Here is a 21,684-nt window from a genome sequence, read left to right as displayed (position 1 = left end):
ATAATAAACAGAGACTTAACCCTACGCGAATCGGGCCCAACTCCGACCAGGGAAGTTTGGTGTTGACGAGTCTGGTCTAGCCCTTTAAGGCTCTTTCAGTCTTGAATAAACAGGAACAGGAAACAGAAAACGAAACACATACAGGGGTTAAAAGGCCGGGGACATTATTAACCAAGCCTCCAAAAATATACCCAAGTCAAGTCTGGTTCAAAGATTGGCGAGGACCCGCCTCCAACGCCATAATTTCGAGGGACCTACTGAGTACTAACAAATTTATTGCATCGTCAAATTGATTCGCGATGACTGAACGGGACGGCTTCAAAAAAAAGCCTGATGACCCTCCCTTATCAGCGCATACAATGTCAACGATCAGACTTCGGAATGCCCTAGGCGTCTATGAGTCTATGGCGGTAAAGCACCCCATCGTAGCTGATCTCTACGTCGCTGAAAATCTTTTCTTGAGTAAGTCACCAGTCGCAGGCAAAAGTAGACAAGCATCGATGGAGGCAATATATTCGCGTCCTTGGTACAGGCTCCGGTATTTGCAAATCGGATACATGGATTCCCTCAAAACTCAAAGAAGAGTTTAAAGGAAGAATCGAGCTGGACAATGTGTTGGAGGTGCAAAGGCCCAGACAGGAGCAAAGTTGACTTGTCACATCAACACCTGCTGTTTATAGTAATTACAAGGCCTTGTCCCAGTAGATGAAAAGAGCATCGATGTACACCGTACCATTGTTGAGGAGCCAGTAGCCAAATATGCTGTCAAGCGAATCCATTCAATTGTAGCTCATTGCTTGTTACAAAACAATAGCAAACAGACCGTAAATTCGAAGCTCGAAACGACAGCGGGCGTTTGTTCAGGTCGAGAGTTTCGTTCCTACAAATACCAATGGCTCTCAGGCGAGGACAAGTTTGCCATTACGGACGCAACAGATCTCAACTTTACTTCCCACATTGACAATCCTGATCTTTCACATGTCGCCGTGGTCACCGTATGCAGCATTACAAACGCTATTTGCACGTATTTTATTGCGTTGGAAGGAATCCATCCGCGAGCAAAGATTGAACAGTGAACACGAAGATCATAGCAACGCAAGTCGCCAGTGAGAGGGGGTTCGTTGCGAATCATCACGTATGGCACTGAGAGCATAAATGAACTCCATAAATGGACTTGAGCAATCGACATGGTGGAAGAGCGAAATTGGGTAGACGTCTCGAGGCGGAACGATTGTGACATTGGGAGTCGCGCAGGAAGGGACGGAAGCTTGGACAAACAAGGCCGATCACTGCCCCAACAGACCGAGAAGAGGTTGGAAGCATATCTGTAACTGAGCAGAACCAACACGAGCACCAACCCCAGAGCAATGAAGGTTGGCTGATCTGAATCTTCCATTGCCAGAGCCTAGAGCGCACTTATCGTTCTTCCTCAGGTTTGCGATTCTGAAGTGTATAAGGACTCGACAAGGAAGATGCTTTGTCATGGAGGCATTCAGAACCAGGGGCAGCCTTTGCTTCTAATTCATGGAAGTCTGTAAAGATATAACACAGTCGCTTTGTGCTTTCCGGGCATTGAATCGCACATTCCTACCCTATTTGGCATTGTCAACGCAAACTACATTTGTGTCCCTATGCATCAACATTGAATCATTATAGCCAATGCGGGTTACTTAGTCTAGAACTTCAATTGCAACCCGCAACATTTAAACCCTGCTATGGTGGACTTAGGTCTAACAACATGCCTGTTGTGCGAAACAATTTTGAAGGCTTTCTGCGCTCAACCCCGGACAGGCCCCGGACTTACTGAATCTACGCAATGATGTTCCAGGCGTGTCCAGATTAGTGCCGATTTTCCCAGTAGCTTCATCGCCGTGGCACATTTCAAGCTGCGCATTGTACCTGGACTAGCTGCTCTAGGAAGCTAGCTAAGATGACAAGAGCGCCATGCAGAATGTAACTCGGGGCCACTATGGAGCAACCACAGTTTTGCAGGTTCTGGCAGAGTCGCAGATAATGGGCTCCCGGAGAATTTTGCACAAAGGGACGGGCGGTAGATGTTCCCATCCCACCCGGAGAACTGGAACATAACTGAGTGTCGAATAATCGACTAACGACCTGAATCTAGAGCAAAATAACGCCATGATGTTCGGGACGTAATTTTATGTTCTTTTTGTTATTACTTCTACCAAAGAATGAAGAGAATACTCAGTTGTACGATGCCAATGAGCTCCACATACTCTGTCAGTCTTGTCGGCGACATCGACTTCTTATCGCCACCAGCTGTTGTAGAGTTAACCCCCGAGGCCTTGGTAGATTTATTGTCCCCTGTTCTGGTGGCGCTGTCCCTATCTGTTTTGGAAGGGGTTGAATCATCCGCAACAGCAGTGATGATTGCGGCAAAGCCATCAAAGGCAGTCGCATAGATAAGCGCTCCCTTATCACCTCCCAGTGCCGTGCCGAGTGTTGAGGAAACAAGCGAAGCCGAGTTATAGACGGTCAAGTCAAATACCTCACCCGCGGCGAGAGTAGACCAGCAAATCGCCTTGCTCCTAGGCTGCAAGGCTGTTTTGTCCCTAGGTGCATGCAGTTGGAACCCGCTGAGAGGAGTAAACGCATCTAGGATTAGCAAGTTGTGTGCAAATAAAGGGCTTTCTATACCGGCTCAAGTATTCTTCACGTACCTGGGACAGCAAATAATGTAAGATGACTCGAGAGGATATGACTCCCAATCCAGTGGGCATATCAACTGTTCAAAAGGAGGCAAAGAGATGGTAGCCTGGGCACTGGACCAGAATTGACTGGGGAAGCATCGTGTCATCGTCGTCTCTGGCACCACATTGATGACATTGTATAAGAACACATTCTCTTCCAGCCCTGGCACTCGCGTCAATCCTCCTGTCGTGCAACCTGCCGGTTGGGTGAAGATTGTCTGGAGATCCAAGTTGTAGCCCTTGTAATCGTATGTAGCTGGTGGCGGACCTGTAATGGCGAGAGTTTTGGAGCTGGATGTTTTTGTCGATGTTAACAAAGCTGTTGTGGAAGTTATCGGTGGATATGAAGTTTCGGGCGTCGTCGATGTTCGAGAGGAGCAATCTTCTCCTGGATGACACACGCGTAATGTCGTCAGCCGGATCTGGCGTCGCTCAATAACTAATACTGGTGCTTCGGCTTCATTATCACCCATGTCATGTTGGTTGTTGCAAAAGGCGTAGGGGACTGCCAGCGCCAAAGCTAGCCCAGTCACACTTTGATGTAGCAGCATTGGACTTGCGGTGATAGTAGGAGAGAGGTGATGGGAAGAGGAATAGAACGGCTTTTGAAGCAATGGTCTCTAAGCTTTAAGAATGTTTCGGTGAGGCAGGACTTCAAATTAGTAATAAGGCACCCATGTTAGGGAATAACGAAGCTATCGTCGATTTGGCTGCAATTCACGGCTTTTCGGCACACTCCCCGGTCCATTCAACACTACATGTACCTTTGAGAGCGCACTAACCCTTGGGCCGTTCTGCTGCAACCTCCGCAAAGTTCCTATAAGCTCTAAGACTTTGTATCCATGACTGATCTAGACTTTTTTGCCTCAATATGGGTCGTTCACAAGCAGGTTGCGGAATTCCAGGACTTTCTAACCAAGATGCACATTATTGTGTAAGGATACTTTGACGCCGCGCACAGGCTCCCGTTGGAGAGTAAAAGTCTCGGGTTGAGAAATGTAAAGCATTGTAGAATTATGTTCAAAAGTCAGTCACTTTTAGTACGTTGTGCTTTGTAGCAGCAGTTCTCATCCCTCGTACAATAGAGGTGTTAGGAAGTTTGTCTCCGCTGTGTGTTGTCTTATTTATGATAGTTCCCATCTACGGAAATGACAAAATGTTCAACATAAGTGCAGCATTCAAGTCAATATCGATATGTAAACTAAACCCGCTCTGCGAAGAGACCTCTCGCCAAAGCCTCCCTTACTCCTTGTCCCGAACACTAAAATACTGCATAGCTTGCTACCATGCCAATCAGTAACGCTGTCAAACCGTCAAAAGAAAAAGGAATACTTACACCCTGAGGAACCACATAGCATCCATCCTTGACTTGTTTAGAAACAAAGTCCTCTTTGGTGCAAGTCTTTGTGTAAACCTCAATCTGCTTGCCCAAAGCTTCAAATCCCCTGATGTAAAACGTGTTGCCGTCCCTTAGTTTACCTTTGTCATCCGTGTCATCGATGTACCACCAAGGGGAACAGTTAATGTCAGTTTCTTTGCTGTCATGACCGGTAGTGACAAGGTTATTGCTTGGCATTGTGTTTGGGTCTTTCATGTTTGGCGGGCAAGGGCCGTCAAATGCAAATACCTCCCTGGATACGGTCAGATAAACAGATGACTACCTAGGTGGTCATTAACAATCAGTACGCACCAAGAACCGGGCTTCTCTGCGGCTACCAGAGCGGCACTCTGGAGTATGGAAGCGGCGCCAAGGAGAGCTGCAAGATGCATGGTGGCTACTTAGGAAGGGAACGAGGTTATCAAGATAGCAAGATGTTTGAGATTGTAGGTTTTGCTACTAGTTTGAATTGATCTTTTCTTGGAGGACCTCCGTACTGTTTATATACACTTTGCCCATAGGCTCCTCCAGTTGCCCTCTTCGAATTCGTAACATCTTTGAGTTGTACAATCGGCGTTTGCCTTCTTCGACTGACAAACCCTGTCTTGAATCCGTCGTGACATCATCACCTCGCTCCTATTTTCAGGTCAATCCATCCTCCTGAAAGTACTATCGCCAACAGCCGATGGATTACGGGCCGGTTTTCAAAGTTTCTTCAATGGAGTCTACCATCGTTGAATCAAATAATTTAGGCAAAACTGTACATCAATCTGTTGGCTCGTTCCTGTCGTTCACGAACGATTCAATTGCCGATCCGTCAGCAGCCATTCTGTCATACACAAATATAGCAACCGAACCAACAACACAACACCGTCCAAGTCGGTCATAAGGGTGGGTCTTCAACCGCTCGCCGTGTGGAAATCGGCCGGCTCTTGTGCTGGCGGGAAGTCTAAGAGCCCCGGCATATACCAAATTACACCGGATACTGCCGATCAGCATGGAAGGAATCCCGATCCCCACGTCATTTCTAGCCACTTCGCGCGGCATATGGCTGAGTTAGGTAAGTATACAAATGCGCAGTGTATAAATTAGGATTCGAAGGAATATACAAGTCTCTGCGTGGCGAACCGCGGTCTTATCCGACTTTGGGAACGATATTCTGCGACGTGTGCCTGGAACGAGAAGGCATGGGTCCGGTGATGTTCATGGTAGTGTGCTGTGTTAGAGGTAGAAGCCGAAATGACGATGTATTATTGTTGGTGTCAGTGCTGCTGGAGTTGCGAATGAAATCACACAGGGTTGATGATAGTCTACGGATGCTGCACATTACTTGGACTGGGTATAAGAATGCCGAGGATCCCAGCCTACCAGTGTCTGAATATTATCAGGACATTACTTTCATATTAGAGTATATTTCTCTCAAGTTATTATCTCATCCTTCTTCTGATACAGCTCTGTCCAACATGACACTCAAACATCTTCCCGTTGCCATCGCGGCCACCTTGGCATATCTTCAGGGAGTCCAAGCTGGCAATCCCTTCGCTTTCTGCACAGATAACAAGTGCGAAAAGTGCCCTGTCTCCGTTACAAGTGATGGCACAGGCTACCCCAACTGTGTCGTCTACGAGAGCAAAGACATCTTTCCAGGCCAAGGCTTCACAGGCTCCAAGGGAGGGTACGTAAACCTTTACTATACCCCATCCCACATTTTCTTCTTCAAGGAGTACCAAGCATATGATTAAATAACTAACAAAGCCAGTGGCTACGCCCCGTTCATAAACATCGAAGAGCCAGACCACGGCTGCTCCGTAATCATCAAGTCCCCGGCAGACACCGACATCCAAGGCTGCGGCTACCCCATCGGCTCCTTCAAGCACGCAGCCTGTGCAGCCGTCAACCTCGACAAGACATTCATGGTCCAATTCTGTTGCGGCTCTGGAGACTGTGAAGCAGCCGGTGCATCTAAGCGCTCCTCCCGCTTCAATCGAGCATACCTTGAAGGTCGTGCTGGCGGAGGTGGCGGCGTATACCTTCAAGACCAGGACGGCAATGTCATCAAGCCGCTCAAGGAAGGTCCTCCCATCAATGCAAGATCCCTGCTGAAGGGGGAGCATAAAAGGCAGGCTATAAAGCCTCCTCATCTACAGACACGCAAGGACAAGGGTCGATGTGATGGTGACTGGAAACCCGACAGTGATGCAACAGATAAGTACACCAAGCCTTCAGAGAAGACAACCGTTGTGGCGAACGACGTAGACGGTGGTTCCGGTGGAACAACCATTACTATCACGGCTGAGAGATCGCAGTCGTGGACGAATGGGACAAACTTTGACTTTGGAATCGCAGACATCCTAAGTCTGGGGGCGAGCATTTCAAATTCGTTTACCGAAGAAAAGAGCGATACCAGGTCCAAGGCGTTTTCTGTCCCTGCTGGACAAAGTGGTGATGTTGGATTCACTGCGTTTTTGGTGTGCACCAAGGGTATGTACTACTGAAACACTCAAAGCTTGGATTTTAATGCTGACAAGGAGTTGTTAGGTTCTGGTACTTGCGATGGTAAAAAGGTTTCGGGAGAGATTTGCATGCCCAAGGTTACCGAGGATGATGGGCTAGATGGCATCACCGCCGTCATTGCACATAGCTAGTGTGCAGCTCATTGTGTTTTGATATGTTGTCAGCTACTTGGCATTTGATGACGGTTCGACGCCAATGTTGGCTTCTATATCTGCAGATGTTTTATTCGAGTTTGGAACGAGCCAGCAGTTAAACTTGTTAGAATTGTTCCCTTAATTTACACGTTTCGAAGTTGCTTTGTTGGTAATGAGCGTTGGTGTGTCGCCGCTGGAGTAAGGGCGTTACTCACTTTCCACGACTGAGACTACATCAAGAGAATCTTCAAGTGTGACGTTATGCTAGACGGTTATAGCAGAATGCAACCAGTCGGTAGTAAATGTGTGGCTTATGTAGCCGGGGTATATTGTCTATATATGTTGTTGAGTCAACTGAACAGCATCAGTTGACCTGGCGACCAGAGTCCTAGAGACCGCAAATCCGCTGGTTCATCGCTGGCAAGGAAGATCACACTCATGGAGTCGCGGTCCCGATCCATCTTTTCTGTTCCGAAACGGTCTTGTGCGGTTCCTGAACAGTTTCCACGGCGACATAGTCTCTGACCCAGGTCAAAGCCGCTCACAGTGTTGGCCCTTCACATGGCATCACATCTGTGCTTCGGAAGCTGGATGTTGTCACAGAGGACACAGCATGAAGCCTCATCAAGGTATCAAATGAAACCCAATATCCATCTGCTCGTAACTGCCTCAAGTAGGCTTAGCCACTTTCCTCAGCTCGCTTAATCCTGTCTCTGGGTCCTTAAACTCCTTCCAGCTCACAGGCACCATGTCATTTCCAGCCTCGCTCGTGGCCATAATAACTCCAAGCTCGTTCGCTGCTGTCGACAAGTAGTAATTCGCTTGGTCTCCAAGAGATATCTGCATGTAAATGTCAGTGACAACGCGCTACTGGCAACACAGGTCAAAGGCACTAACCACTTGTGCTTTGACAATATCGCCGGGTTTAAATGATTCATAAATCTTGACTTTATCCTTTTCCGTGGCCCTAACGTCTTGTACGCGAATGACGCCCTGCCATTCCGTCTGGAGAACGGTGTTGCCGACTTGCTGAATTACAACAATGGCTTGCTTCGGCATCAGTCGCACCACACGTGCCAAGACGACATTATTCACGTCAGGCAGGATCTCGCGTTTGCGGCCGTGTCTCGCCACGGAAATGGTTGGGAGCTCTTCGGGTGCGGGAGCTGTAATCTTGTTTAGTCGTTTCGCAGGTCCGGGAGCCTTGGCAGGCGTTGTCACGTCGACTTTGCCGAGAAGGGAGGACACGACGTTCCCCTCGTGGATATGTGTGCCTAGGCCAGAGATGTATTTTGAGGTCGGGCCGAGAACCTTTCCTGGTGTTGCGACGGAAGGTAATTCTTCTACAGCCATTGTTGCAGCCTGCGTCTTGGATGCGAGAAGCGTGAAGGCGGCCTGCGCGGAATGGTGGCATGCGAATTCCCGTGAGTATCTTGCAGAATGAAGCTTCGGAGATGGCAGTCGAGAAATCTGTGGTTCATGGTGGGGCACCAAGCACGGTTGCACACGGCAGGTACGACCCACCGGAGGCAGATCATCAATCTTGACTGGTGGGTGAGCTGAGCTCCATGTCCTGTTGCAACTCGAAAATTGACAGCATTTGAACCTACATTCAATCACAGACTTAAATTGGCCATCAGAGGCAGACCAAAATCGTCTCATTTTAGCTGCAACTCAAATCACCAAATCCACCAGACGGGCATCTAGTCACGTTGATAGCATCGTTACCTTCCCTATCAACCCGGCCAGGCAACAAGAATGGTTCGACCGAGCGTCACTTTCCCCCATGCGAAATCCCTGCAACCAGACGCTTTCGCCCTACAAAATGAAACAAGCTTTTTTATCACTGATGACATAAAAGGCTAGTCATGTGTGATAGTATGTCACTACATACTTGGCTGTCCATATACAATATATATCTACGACTGCCGTGATATTGTCCCCGCACAGCCGTTGGTTTCCAAGCAGAGTCAATTCAGGATGAGCACCGTCATTCCTCGCCAACGGCGACCATATTACTCAAACCCCAGACCCAATGACAGGGTATTCGCCCGCTTTGGCCAGATTAGGGACGGACTGTTGCAGATCGCAGGCAGGGCACACCACTGCCAAGGCAAGCCTTGTGCCACAATCTACATGTCACAGACCTCGAAATTGGGATTCATCCACACCAGCCAGCTCTTCGTTCAACAGTCACGAAGACTGCCTTGTTGGAGAGAGTTAATAGTCGCTCACATCGGAAGTGCCGACCTGTCATCCTCTCTGCCGTGCTGTTCGGACGAAGCCACCCAAGCTTGACGTTGCTGGTTCCCACGATGAATGACACCAACCCATTAAGATGGGCCTTACCAAACCGCAACGTCTCGGCGAGCCCTCCGCGCGCCTTGCATTTGCCATTTTCTTAATCGGCAGTTGAAAGACGCCACCTGGAAAGCTTTGGCATCTTTGTAAAATACAAAACGCTACGGCCGCGTAGCCATGTCAATGTATCACTCTTCCATCACCTACAAATGTGATTCTTTGCGTATTCCTGGTTAGTTATCGACTGCTTGGTTCGTCATGATCAACTTGGACGCTTCCGTTTAACTCCGACAACAACCAGGATGGCAGGCGAAACAGGTCCTATCACGGCCCCTTTGCCCATGAACATGGTTATTGCAGGATTCTTTGCAGTCGCCAGTTACAACAGCATCGAGATCCTCATCTCGCTTCTCTATCGGTTCAAGCGGTTCGGTAACCTGTATTTCTGGAGCATGTTGACAGCAACCTTGGGAATTCTGGTTCACTCAATAGTGGTGCTGCTTCGCTACTACAGTCTCGGTCCTAACTTGCCCCTGGCTGTCCTTACATGTGTCGGGTGGTATGGCATGGTTACGGGCCAGTCCGTTGTCCTCTACTCCCGTTTGCATCTTATCATAACCGACAGTGCAAAGACCCGCTGGGTGCTGGTTATGATCCTTATTAACTTTTGCATCCTTCACATCCCCGTCACCGTCTTGTTTCTTGGCAGCAATACACTAGATTCCGATCGATACCTGGATGCTTTCGAAATCTATGAACGGATCCAGCTCGCTGGCTTCTTTATTCAAGAATGCATTATCTCCGGTCTTTATATCTGGGAAGCAGCTCATGGACTTAAGCCCATCTTCGAAAGCAGAAAGGTTATGAAGCGGATGGTCATCAGACACCTGATCATTGTCAATACATTGGTTGTGATGTTGGACATTAGTCTACTTCTCACGCAATATTTGGACCAATTCCAGATCCAAACAACGTATAAGCCGGTTGTTTACACCATCAAGCTGAAGATGGAATTCATTGTGCTGAACAAACTCTCGCGCCTTGCAGAATGCAACCAAGGACGAGACGTGTACTCTGAAGGCATTGTTCTTCAACCATTTAGCAACTACGCAATTCGTCAATTCGAATGGGATCCTTCCTCCACTGGATCCAAATGACAACAGCATTTTGTATCCAGCATTGCGCCAACCAACGCATCGTCACCGTCGACCTACCGGGCTTAGTTAACCAAGGCGCTATTACCTTTGTTGCTCAGCAAGATCTGTAAACGCATTGCTTTATGCTGAGGCGAGATGAAGGGTCCATTCCTCAACAGAGGCACAGTTGCACCCAGGAGCCAGCGGTCTCAGTTTCAGTAAAGCTAGTTAGACCAGGGCAACATTTACTCACGGTTGGCTCCGCGTCTCTGGAGCTCTCCCCCATACCGCCACGTTTTCATGCTATTTGTCGACGGAGGTGATATTTAACGGAGTCGCTTAGGGCAAGATGATTGTCGGTGCATTTAGGCCGAGGAGTTTGGATGAAGCATTACGTTTGGACTGGACAAGAGATTAGTAACCGCCGGAATCGCATTGGCAAGATGACCGAATCGAGTCCACCGACGAGGAGGAGTACACCAACAGGGCGACGAGCTATTCTCGTTAAGGACTCTAGCATGTCACCTTGCCAGTATTTGACCTTTACGGACCTTTCCACTATCTTGGTCCTCATGTTCTTCTCAATGTATAGGGAGCAACGGACAGAATGACGATAATAAATCTGCGCTTGAGATAGTCGTGTTCAGGGGCTTCAATCCCTGCCATCTTCCCAATCTAAGAACAAACAATGTGCCAACGGGGATAACCCTGCTCATACGCGGCACGTCTGGTCGCCTCTTTGAGTTTATACGGTTGTCAATGACGATTTGTCCCTCGTTGTATTCATTCTGCTTTCTTTTGCACACGCATCCTCTCCCTGTTGATCGCTTCTTACGATCGCCTCAGAATACGCCCGCCGATGTAGGGTAGCCGCTTGTGTGACGGACAAACACTCAAATCTTGGGGGCAACTGAAAGAATGGTGTCCAACAAGTTGTTGTCTTTCTTCTGACCTTTTAATGTTGAGAGTAATCCTTGACATCTCAACCTATCTGGTGCGACATCTGGCAGTTTCGTCACCCATAGCATGAGCTCTTGGCCTTTGGGGTTACCACGATGCAGCTACCAAACCAACTGCAACAACATTCCGTTTATTTCCTCTTTTGACTTGCTGTAGCTTGTTTGACAGAGGCCTAGCTCGAAGAATACACGAGGCCCTAAGCAATAGAGCTATTATGAGAAGAATTCCGGAAAGTTTGTCAAAGATAATGCTAGCTGGATGTAACAATTCCATGAGACGGCATGTTCCGGCGTCATGTCCCAGGATCGGCAAACAACCCCTTCGGATACTCTTCCGGGACCGACGTCAGTTGAATAGCCCGATGCCTGAATTATAAATCGTAAATTTGTTCTCGTATTTACGATATGGTATTTTAATCCAGCTTGATATGCGGAATCTTTGGCATTACAGGTTGTCAGCTTACCGGGGACATGAATCCCGTGTCCGACGAACCGGATCTTCAAACCCGTTTCGCAATGGTGATGATATGTTCATGCACAAGGCCGCTACAGGGAGGAATGGAGTAAAACCCGGAAGAGAAAAGTGTTGCAAGGTTTTCATAGCAAAAAGGCACAAAAAGTGATGTACAAGTATTTGCGGTCTACGCAGAGAAGTCATGATTAACCCTCATGCTCACAACATTTTCCTGAGTGACAGAACTCGATGGGCAACACAACACAAGACAACGGGGGTGTATGGGAGGGCCTGGGGATGCATTTTGAGGCGAATGAATCTGCACAGTCGCAACAGATTTAAGAGTCATACAGAACCACTGACGGCCCTTAGCCACACAGCGTATACGACCAGCGGGATAGAGCCCAAATTGGCTACATTCTGTCGAACAGAGTTGCATGCTGCTGCGAAACGGAGATACAAGTAGGGGTCTGATATGCGTGGATTAAACTGCAGATAAAATTGTTGAATCCTATGTTTGAGAATTTACAAGCTGAGCTTGTCTCTCAATAATTGTCCCGAATTCTAGGTTGGCTTACGGTTCATGGTGGGTTGAGAACAAGACCGGCTTTCGCTTTCGCAAAGACCCGGAACCCGTTTAGATCAAGCACGGATGCAGAAGTCCATGCAAGGTGTATGCAAGTGCTCCGGAAGCTGTCCGCCAAATTACCATCTGCCCCAACGATTACAGCAAAATGATGCCTCGATTCGACGCGCGCGGTCGGAGTTGGTTTGTCATCACAAATAGCCTTTTGCCGTGTCGCTCCACTAAGGTGGCATTTGCTATGCTGCACTTGGGAGCTGTTGAGATCGCCTAGTGCGTGGTGGAGGGTGGCTTTGGTGCTATTTCTTTCTCAATTGGTGCTGGTTGTCTTTACAAAATTCCATGGACTAGACTTGAACTGACATGGAAGTACTTGGGTGACAGCTGCGGGTTCGCCAGCGGGTACGCCAGCCGCTGGCATGATGGGGACATCAGAACAGTTGGCGTTGGTTGTCAGTGAAGGTCAACTGCAATGACTGCATGTGGCCATCGTCCGCTAAAGATGGTGCCGGTCCGGCACCGACGAGACCCGCCGCCCAGGTCAAGGATGGGGATGACCGGAGTTATCGAGTTGGAACGGTGTCTGCCAGGTCGAAGGAACAGATCGCCCTTCCATGGCCATGTTGTGTAATGATGTGTCGTATTTGTTGAATACTAGCCGTGGCTATTGCACTTATTTGCTATATCATCTTTTATGCTGAGTTTTGAGGTATATGTCCGTTGTTTGCCAGGGAGCTCGATAGGGACTTTATGTCTGGAGATGGAGTTAGCAAGCGCCTCTTCCATTTCACAATGCATGGCTGTCTGGTGGACAGGAGGCGTCAACACTCCCCACATGGTCTTTTGTGGAGCCGATTGTCTCTTCAACCAGTTGCGGAAACATATCATAATCACAATAGACCTGGCTGGCAATGAAAAAATGCCCAGAGATCGATTGGAGCCTGCCAGTAGTCGACGAAGTCATGGCGGTCCACAAGGACGTTGGTCCGGCTCGACCTCCCGGACCATCGCTAAACCGCTCTAACGATTCAATGTTCCTTGAAAAGCCCAAATCCGCCCCAAAACAGCTGTAGCTCGGGGTTGAGGCGTCTCTCCGACCTGCTTCAGTAGTGTTAGTCCTGCTGTCATTGATTGCTCACCCTTGTCAAAATGCGCCCATTCGAAACGACTGCCCAAATGGTCCCGTGTCGGTGATGAAGACGGGGAAAAGGTATGTTGATAATAAAACTGGCGCGATATCCCATGATCCATCCCACTTTCTTGTTCGTCTACTCTCCTGAGTTGCGGAGGGCTGGGTGGACTTGATTGTTCGAGGTTTTGCGGACTTTGATTACGAAGAGAAACGACCCAAAACCAGTCTGGTACACTAGACGTCAAGGTTTTTTGCCCAGAAGTCCGCATCGCCCATCTTTCTACGAATTGCGGCCTGGTTGCTCTTTCCCCCAGTGGCGACTGAATCGATCCAGATCTTAGCCTCTCCAAACGCAAACCATCTCATAATCCACCAGGAAGGAGCGATCGCAAACGCTCAAGTCAAGTCAAGTGGCTCCACTACCTATCCATCATTTCTCAGCAGCAAGTCGGTGTCGCGCAACCTCAACCCCGAGGTCCGATCCAACTTGCTAGTCAGTCTTTATTTTTTCCTTTTTGGCTTCCCTCTCTTTTTCTCTTTGGAAAGTCTGTTCTCAATTAAAGAGAGTCCAATATTTCTCACGGACCAGTTTGCCTGCCTTCTGACTACAGATTGCAAGCAAAATATCGGCCTCGTCATTTCTCTTTGGAAATGGCTGAGCCGCCGGAGAGTAAAGAGCTGGAGCTCAAATCTCCGGACCCTGCAGCGGCATCAGTCCAACCCACCAGCGAGGAGCGTCATGATTCTCCTTCCGACTCTGACGACAAAGAGCTACATATCGACGAAAAGGGCGCTGAGCGTGAAGAGGAAGAGCATGAATTAGGCGATGTCACGAAAGAGTCAAATCGAAACCGTTTAAATGTCACAAAAAGCGTTGCGACTGATGCCAGTGTTGCTACTGGTGCGCCTTCAACAGTTCTACCCCCACCCGCCAAACCTTGGTACAAACAAATAAACCCGTTGCGATGGGGAGGAATTCCGGCTGTTCCCAAGGAACGAATTGTGTCACGCGAGTATACCGCAGGCTTCTTCAGCAAGTTGACGTTTCAATGGATGACACCTCTTATGACTGTAAGTGCATACTGCCCAATTGTTCCTCCCTGTATGATTCAGATCGGTGCCACACACTCCCCTCCTAAGACATTTCTTACATGCGGCTGAGTTGGTGTCGAGTCCGTTGGTGCATTGGATCCCAGCTTACCCGTGGCGGGCAATGGCCTGGGACTTGCCAAATGTCTCCTGCTCACTCATCCTGGTCATGTGTTTTGGCTAACGACTGTTCACAGACTGGCTACAAGCGACAGCTGGAAAAAGGCGATATTTGGGAGGTAAATCCGGACCGAGCTGTTGAACCACTCACCCAAAAAGTCAAAGAATCGTTCTACCGTCGTGTCAAAAACGGCGAAAAGAACCCTCTGTTCTGGGCACTACACGAAACCTTCAAATTTGAATTCTGGTTAGGTGGTTTGTGTGCGCTCATTACCGCCGTTTTGCAGGTCATCGCTCCATTTACGCTCCGGTTTCTCATCCAATTTGCCACAGATGCGTACATCGCCAACGTTGAAGGAGGCCCTGCGCCGCCGATCAAAAATGGCATCGGTCTCGCTATTGGCGTCACTGCCATGCAAATTTTTCAGGCATTCGGTGTGAGCCACTTCATTTATAGGGGAATGATGATGGGTGGTCAGAGCAGAGGTGTTCTCATTGGCTTCATCTATGAGAAAGCCATGGTCATTTCTGGCAGGGCAAAAGCAGGCGGCACCAAAGCTTCGATGATGCCTGAAGCAGATGATGCTGATGAGAAGGAGAAGGGTAAGGAGAGCACTACAGACGACAAGAGCGGCAAATCCAAGAAGAAGGGCAAGAAGGGAAAGAAGGGAATGCCTGAGCAGGATGGCCTCGGCTGGGCGAATGGACGCATCGTCAACTTGATGAGTGTTGACACGTACCGTATCGATCAGGCGTCCGCCCTTTTCCATATGATCTGGACCTCTCCCGTTGTTTGTCTGATCACCTTGGTATTGCTGCTCGTCAACTTAACATACAGCGCCTTGGCGGGATTTGCCCTTCTCGTTGTTGGTGTCCCAGCGCTCACAAAGGCTATCCAAACTTTGTTCCGTCGACGCAAAGCTATCAACAAAATCACTGATCAACGTGTTTCTTTGACTCAGGAGATTCTCCAATCTGTGCGATTCGTGAAGTATTTTGGTTGGGAAAAGGCCTTCATCGCCCGTCTTGGCGAGTTCCGCGCCAAGGAGATCTACTCGATTCAAGTCCTACTGGCTATTCGAAACGCCATCAATGCCGTTAGCATGTCATTGCCCATCTTTGCATCTATGCTCTCGTTCATCGTGTACTCGCTATCAAATCACGATTTGGCACCTGCCAAGGTCTTCTCGTCTTTGGCCCTGTTCAATGGTCTGCGCATACCCCTTAACTTACTGCCCCTAGTTTTGGGTCAAGTCACCGACGCGTGGTCGTCCATGAAACGTATCGAAGAGTTTTTGATGCAAGAGGAGCAAGAAGAAGATGTCATTTATAGACCAGACGGGGCGAACGCGGTCGAGATGGTTGATGCGGCGTTCACCTGGGAGAGAACAGCTACTCAGGACCCTGATAAAGGCAACATTGCTGGCCCAGGCAAAGACAAGAAGACTGCGAAGGAACCTAAGAATGCACCCAAACCCTCGAAGCCTAAAACTACTACAGGAAACACCGAAGAAGACTCTGCAAGCACATTGGTCGAGGAGCGAGAGCCATTTAAACTCCAAGATTTGAACTTTGAGGTCAAACGAAACGAGCTCGTCGCCGTCATTGGGACCGTCGGCAGCGGCAAAAGTTCTCTTCTCGCTGCTTTAGCTGGAGATATGCGCAAAACCAACGGAGATATTGTTTTTGGGGCTTCCCGAGCATTTTGTCCTCAGTACGCTTGGATTCAGAACACTACTCTTCAGAACAACATTACCTTTGGAAAGGACATGGATCGTGACTGGTACCGTGAAGTCATCAGAGCGTAGGTTATCCATAATTTCGGTGCGCCTTATTTACCTACATTTGCTAACCTGCACAGATGCGCTCTCCAAGCTGACTTGGACATGCTTCCTAACGGTGACCAGACCGAAATCGGCGAACGAGGCATCACGATTTCCGGCGGTCAAAAGCAGCGTCTCAACATTGCTCGTGCCATCTACTTTGATGCCGATGTTATTCTCATGGATGATCCCCTTAGTGCGGTGGATGCACACGTCGGGCGGCATATCTTCGACAATGCGATCCTGGGCTTACTGAAGGATAAGTGTCGCATCCTAGCCACGCATCAACTTTGGGTCCTCAGCCGTTGTGACAGAATTATATGGATGGATGGCGGCAAAATTCAGGCAATTGATACTTTCAACAATTTGATGAAGGATCACAAGGGTTTTCAAGCTCTCATGGAAACCACTGCCATAGAGGAAAAAGAGGAAGAACCCCAAGCTGTTGCTCCCGTTGACCTCGCAGACGAGCGCAGGAAACGCCAGAAGAACAAGAAAGGAGCCGCTCTTATGCAGCAAGAAGAGAAACCCGAATCAAGCGTGCCCTGGTCTGTCTATGGGGCATATGTGCGCGCGTCTGGTTCAATCCTGAATGCTCCATTCATCATTATTGTTCTGATTATTTCGCAAGGCGCCAACATCGTAACGGGTCTTTGGCTTTCGTGGTGGACATCAAACAAATTCGGCTATTCTACCGGCGAATACATCGGCATCTATGCTGCACTTGGTGTTGTCCAAGCTCTTCTCATGTTCATCTTTTCCGTAACGCTATCAATACTGGGAACGAACTCCAGCAAAGTCATGTTGCGCGACGCCGTTCAACGTGTACTGCGCGCCCCAATGTCCTTCTTCGATACCACACCCCTCGGCCGCATCACGAATCGCTTTTCCCGGGATGTGGATGTCATGGACAACAATCTAACAGACGCTATCCGAATGTACTTTTTTACACTAGCCATGGTTACGGCTGTTTTTGCCCTCATCATCGCCTACTTCCACTGGTTTGCCATCGCCTTGGTTCCCCTTTACTGCCTGTTCATCTTGTCCGCATCATACTACAGGGCATCGGCCCGAGAAGTAAAGCGATTTGAATCAGTATTGCGATCCAACGTCTTTGCAAAATTCGGCGAAGGTCTCAGCGGAGTAGCATCTATCAGAGCGTATGGTCTCAAGACCCGATTCATCAATGAGCTTCGGAGTTCGATCAATGAGATGAACGGTGCGTACTATCTCACTTTTTCGAATCAGAGATGGTTATCTGTTCGTTTGGACATGGTCGGCAATGCGCTAGTATTCACCGTGGGCATCCTGGTTGTGACCTCGCGATTCAGCGTCAATCCATCCATTGGTGGTCTTGTGCTCAGCTACATTCTCTCAATTGTTCAAATGCTTCAGTTCTCTATTCGACAGCTGGCCGAGGTGGAAAACGGAATGAACGCTGTGGAGCGCTTGCAGTACTATGGCTCGCAGCTCGAAGAAGAAGCCCCTCTACATACCGTTGACGTACGTGAGAGCTGGCCAGAGAAGGGTGAAATTATCTTTAATAACGTCGAGATGAGATATCGCGAGAACCTTCCACTGGTCCTACAAGGGCTGTCCATGCACATCCGCGGTGGAGAGCGTATCGGTATCGTTGGTAGAACGGGAGCGGGAAAGAGCTCCATCATGAGCACCCTATTCCGCCTTGTCGAAATTTCTGCCGGCAGCATCACCGTCGACGGCATCAATATCTCCACAATTGGTCTTTACGACCTTCGTTCTCGTCTTGCCATTATCCCACAGGATCCAACTCTCTTCCACGGCACCATCCGCAGCAATCTCGACCCCTTCAGTGAGCATACCGACCTAGAGTTATGGTCAGCCCTTCGTCAAGCCGATCTCGTTCCCGCCGACGCATCAATGGATGACCGCAAGACCGATCCATCCCGACTTCATCTCGACACTGTTGTTGAAGAAGATGGCCTCAACTTCTCTCTCGGTCAACGTCAACTCATGGCTCTAGCTCGCGCGCTCGTCCGCGGCTCTCAAATCATCGTTTGCGATGAAGCCACTTCGTCTGTGGACATGGAGACTGACGACAAGATCCAAAATACCATGGCAACCGGTTTCAAGGGCAAGACCCTTCTATGTATTGCTCACCGTCTCCGCACCATCATTGGGTACGACCGCATTTGCGTCATGGACGCGGGTCAGATCGCAGAGATGGAAACCCCTCTTGCACTTTGGCAGCAAGGCGGAATCTTTAGAAGTATGTGTGACAGAAGCGGTATTCGAATGGAGGATATTCAGGGGGCTAAGGATGGTTTGGCTGCGTTGGATGCAGGACCAAGCAACTAGCCTTGATGCTATATACCAAATAATCTCAAAAGGGGCTGGGACATTTACATTTAGACATGAACATAAGCGGAGCATTTAGCATATGCACAGCGGCGCAGAAAATTAATTGTATATAGTTGTCTTTGGCGCAAGCACACGATACCATTTTACTAGACTCGGATATAAATTGACTCGAGCAAAATATGATGTACCCTTACTAATGAGCTACAGTAAGTTGATGTGCCGAGCCATACCGACTATGTATGTCGAAAACGAATAATATGTACTATTCAAAAGCATAGACTAAAATAAAAGACATTGTAATGCGCTGTTATCAGACTTGGACTCCATTTCTAATGCCATGCAGACCAGACCACTTTACAATTGCCAGATCAACCAAAGTTGTTCCATCGCGCTGTTCTCACTCGTTTGATTTCTTTCCAGCAATCTCATTTCATCCCTAGTCAACTACCTCAACCCCCCCAAACCCCGTATTAGTAGATTGGTAAATGCGCGACAATCCTTCATATGATAGTAATAACATCTGCCCTATAACGCCGTAATTTGACAGATCCAAAACATAAAGTAAACACGCTGCTTATCCAAGTAACGCCTCAGCCCTCGACGCCCCCTAGCCGCGAAGCAGAACATTTCCGACAGAGACAATTTTAGAAGCGATTAGCTGGGCTGCCAGAACGGCGGGGTCCAGCGGAGGGTGGCATTTGAGGAGGCGGGAACGCATTTGGATCGTCTGTTAACAAGTCGTCGAGATAGGCACTGGGGGCACGCTGGCCTGGTGCGAGGCTGACATTCAAGGAGCTGCTGCTCATGTCCCGACGTGCAGCGACGCGTGGAGAATCGGGGGGTGAAATATCCATGGTGTTTCGGGAAGCGTTGGCATAGTGGCCTCGCGAGTCCGGGCGAAGGTTGGACAGATTGATCGAGTTCGTCTGGTTACCACCTCCGGGCGAGCTGGTGCCGGCGGCATAGAAGCCGGAGGGCAAAAATGATGACCCGCGGTTTGATGATGCACCAGCTCCGGCTGTGGGGGAAAAGAACAAGTTGGACTGACTGGGAGTCGATGAAGGAATTGGCCCACGGTTCGTCCGGCGAACGCCACGACCAGCGGATGCAGCAGAAGTAGCACCACCGCCGCCACCGACAGACATGGTTGATGCGTGATCGGTGTATTTGTAGAACGGAGCAGGTGGAGCAGGGAAGCCGGCTTTGCTATCGCCATTGTGCTGGGCCATGGCGGCACGCGCAACGGATCTATGAAGCATGAGACTGACTATGCTGCGCCAAAGAAGAAGTGCCAGTCCAAGCGCGCCGAGGATGGCCCCCACGGCAATGAAAACGGTGCCGTCAGGTAGATTTGACTGCTGCATAAAGGGCGCGTTCTTCGTTGGCGGTACGCTGGGGGGCGGGTAGGTTGGAATAACTCCAGGGCCGGTCAGCGTAGGAAATCCCGTCAGTTCACCACCAGTCGTCTGGGCTGGGCCGCCCGTGATCGTTGGGTTACCGGTAGGGTCCTTGGTCACGAGAGAACCGGTGTTCGAGATGGAGACTTTGGTCTGCTTCGTAGCTGAGGTAGTCTCGGTAGACTTGGTTTCTTTGCTCGGAGTCGGTGACGTTGTCGTCTTCCCAGTGTCCTTTGCTGAAGGCGTTGACGAAGGAGTTTCATCCTGCTTGGAATTCGTGTCTTTCTCGTCCTTCTGGCCCATCGCAGGGGCAACTAAGAGGATGGCAGAGAGAAGCATCGACGGCCCCGGAAGATAATTGGTGGGCCTCATGATGGGCAATGGGATGTGCGAACGGCTTTGTGATGCAAATGAAGCGGTCGGGTGGGTGTAGATAGGGTTTGGTGGTCGAGGCGGAGTGGGTGGACACGAAGCAGAGCGAATGCCAGAATGATCCGTCGGGATGTAGCGAAGCGAAGTGAATCGAAGCGGACGAAAGAATATAGTATCTCGTACAAGCTGTGCAAAAGAATGTCGGCCGGCAACAGCGCCAGCGATGGAGGATGACGCTGGTTTGGCGATGGGATGGGAAGAAAGTCGACCAGACAAGAAGTGGAAGGGCTGGAACAAGGCAGGGCGATGCCAGGTTTTGCAGCACAAGACAAATGTTGTCCTTGGCCGCTCGCTCAAAGTGCGTTGGTCAACTGAACGCCTCCCCCTGGAGGTACGTACCGGTCCCTCTGCCACCACCGTGAGATGACTTGACTAAAGCAGAAATTCGTGGATGGATGGTGAGGCTCGCGTGCTATTATTGGACCGAGTGAGAGACTTGACGTGAATCGCCCCGCTTTTTGATTCCCTGGCGTGCCAACGAGCCAAGCCGAAGTTGACTTAGAAAATAGCGGCGAATCCCTTTTGAAGATTGCTCCTCAGAGCGGAAAGTTCCTAGATCTCGCCAGATACCGCTCTAGCGCATTGATTCCGTTTTATATGCAGAGTCCTCGCTGTCATCTGTAAGATGTGGCGATGTACTTGAACCAAAAATGGCTCTTTGAAGCCAGTCATGGACACTGGACAAACACAAGACCTTCACTACATTGCTAGCCTCAGACATGGACCAGATTTCTTTGTCTACAACCATAGCACGAAAATCATTTCAATACCTTACTATGATGGCAAGAAGTGGTTGCCATTTTCTCATTCTACGATTTGTCACGAATTTTTCATTTATGAGAAACATACAACTACTCCGCACTGGGCTTGAAATAAACGTTCCGTTTCTGCAGGGACTACGCCAACTGTTCGGCGCCGATGCGACTGCAGCAAGCCAACCGAACCTCGTATCAAGCGACACGGGGTCCCTTCGCCACGGCCGAGCTAGCCTCAAAAATGGCAAAAGCTAATCCAAATGGCCGAATTACCCGATGCGTTCTTCAATTCTATTTTTTTTTTTTTTTGTTTCACCAGGGGAAATACATTTTTGCTGATCATTTGTGCCGCCGTGGTGCGACATGCTTGCGGTGACCCAGACAGCATGGTGCGTAAAGGTGCAGTCATCAACTTCGAAAGTCTGC

At 49.3% G+C, this 21,684-nt stretch overlaps 7 protein-coding genes across 7 annotated transcripts; 3 read left to right on the top strand and 4 right to left on the bottom strand.

Moving 5' to 3' along the window:
- Positions 1-880: 880 nt before the first annotated feature.
- Positions 881-1,396, bottom strand: VFPPC_05737 (hypothetical protein; the record flags this gene model as incomplete). The annotated part of the gene is made up of 1 exon (XM_018284882.1): positions 881-1,396. One exon carries the CDS (start codon positions 1,394-1,396, stop codon positions 881-883), a length of 516 nt encoding a protein of 171 aa, XP_018141782.1.
- Positions 1,397-2,182: 786 nt separating this feature from the next.
- Positions 2,183-3,184, bottom strand: VFPPC_05736 (hypothetical protein; the record flags this gene model as incomplete). Its single annotated transcript, XM_018284881.1, has 2 exons — positions 2,183-2,597; positions 2,682-3,184. The coding sequence occupies 2 exons, from the start codon at positions 3,182-3,184 to the stop codon at positions 2,183-2,185; spliced, it is 918 nt and encodes a 305-aa protein (XP_018141781.1).
- Positions 3,185-5,552: 2,368 nt separating this feature from the next.
- On the top strand, positions 5,553-6,734 carry VFPPC_05734 (hypothetical protein; the record flags this gene model as incomplete). The annotated part of the gene is made up of 3 exons (XM_018284879.1): positions 5,553-5,764; positions 5,849-6,570; positions 6,628-6,734. The coding sequence occupies 3 exons, from the start codon at positions 5,553-5,555 to the stop codon at positions 6,732-6,734; spliced, it is 1,041 nt and encodes a 346-aa protein (XP_018141779.1).
- Positions 6,735-7,406: 672 nt separating this feature from the next.
- On the bottom strand, positions 7,407-8,090 carry VFPPC_05733 (exosomal core protein CSL4; the record flags this gene model as incomplete). The annotated part of the gene is made up of 2 exons (XM_018284878.1): positions 7,407-7,577; positions 7,635-8,090. The coding sequence occupies 2 exons, from the start codon at positions 8,088-8,090 to the stop codon at positions 7,407-7,409; spliced, it is 627 nt and encodes a 208-aa protein (XP_018141778.1).
- A 1,250-nt stretch (positions 8,091-9,340) lies between these two features.
- Positions 9,341-10,195, top strand: VFPPC_05732 (hypothetical protein; the record flags this gene model as incomplete). Its single annotated transcript, XM_018284877.1, has 1 exon — positions 9,341-10,195. The coding sequence occupies one exon, from the start codon at positions 9,341-9,343 to the stop codon at positions 10,193-10,195; it is 855 nt and encodes a 284-aa protein (XP_018141777.1).
- A 3,758-nt stretch (positions 10,196-13,953) lies between these two features.
- On the top strand, positions 13,954-18,671 carry VFPPC_05730 (ABC multidrug transporter; the record flags this gene model as incomplete). The annotated part of the gene is made up of 3 exons (XM_018284876.1): positions 13,954-14,373; positions 14,589-16,315; positions 16,373-18,671. 3 exons carry the CDS (start codon positions 13,954-13,956, stop codon positions 18,669-18,671), a joined length of 4,446 nt encoding a protein of 1,481 aa, XP_018141775.1.
- Positions 18,672-19,318: 647 nt separating this feature from the next.
- On the bottom strand, positions 19,319-20,443 carry VFPPC_13898 (hypothetical protein; the record flags this gene model as incomplete). Its single annotated transcript, XM_018291670.1, has 1 exon — positions 19,319-20,443. The coding sequence occupies one exon, from the start codon at positions 20,441-20,443 to the stop codon at positions 19,319-19,321; it is 1,125 nt and encodes a 374-aa protein (XP_018141774.1).
- Positions 20,444-21,684: the final 1,241 nt, after the last annotated feature.

The sequence above is a fragment of the Pochonia chlamydosporia genome, chromosome 5, assembly GCF_001653235.2.
Source record: "Pochonia chlamydosporia 170 chromosome 5, whole genome shotgun sequence".
NCBI classification, from domain to species: domain Eukaryota; kingdom Fungi; phylum Ascomycota; class Sordariomycetes; order Hypocreales; family Clavicipitaceae; genus Pochonia; species Pochonia chlamydosporia.
The sequence above is the reverse complement of the archived record's forward strand: the minus strand, read 5'-3'. Positions and strand labels throughout refer to the sequence as shown.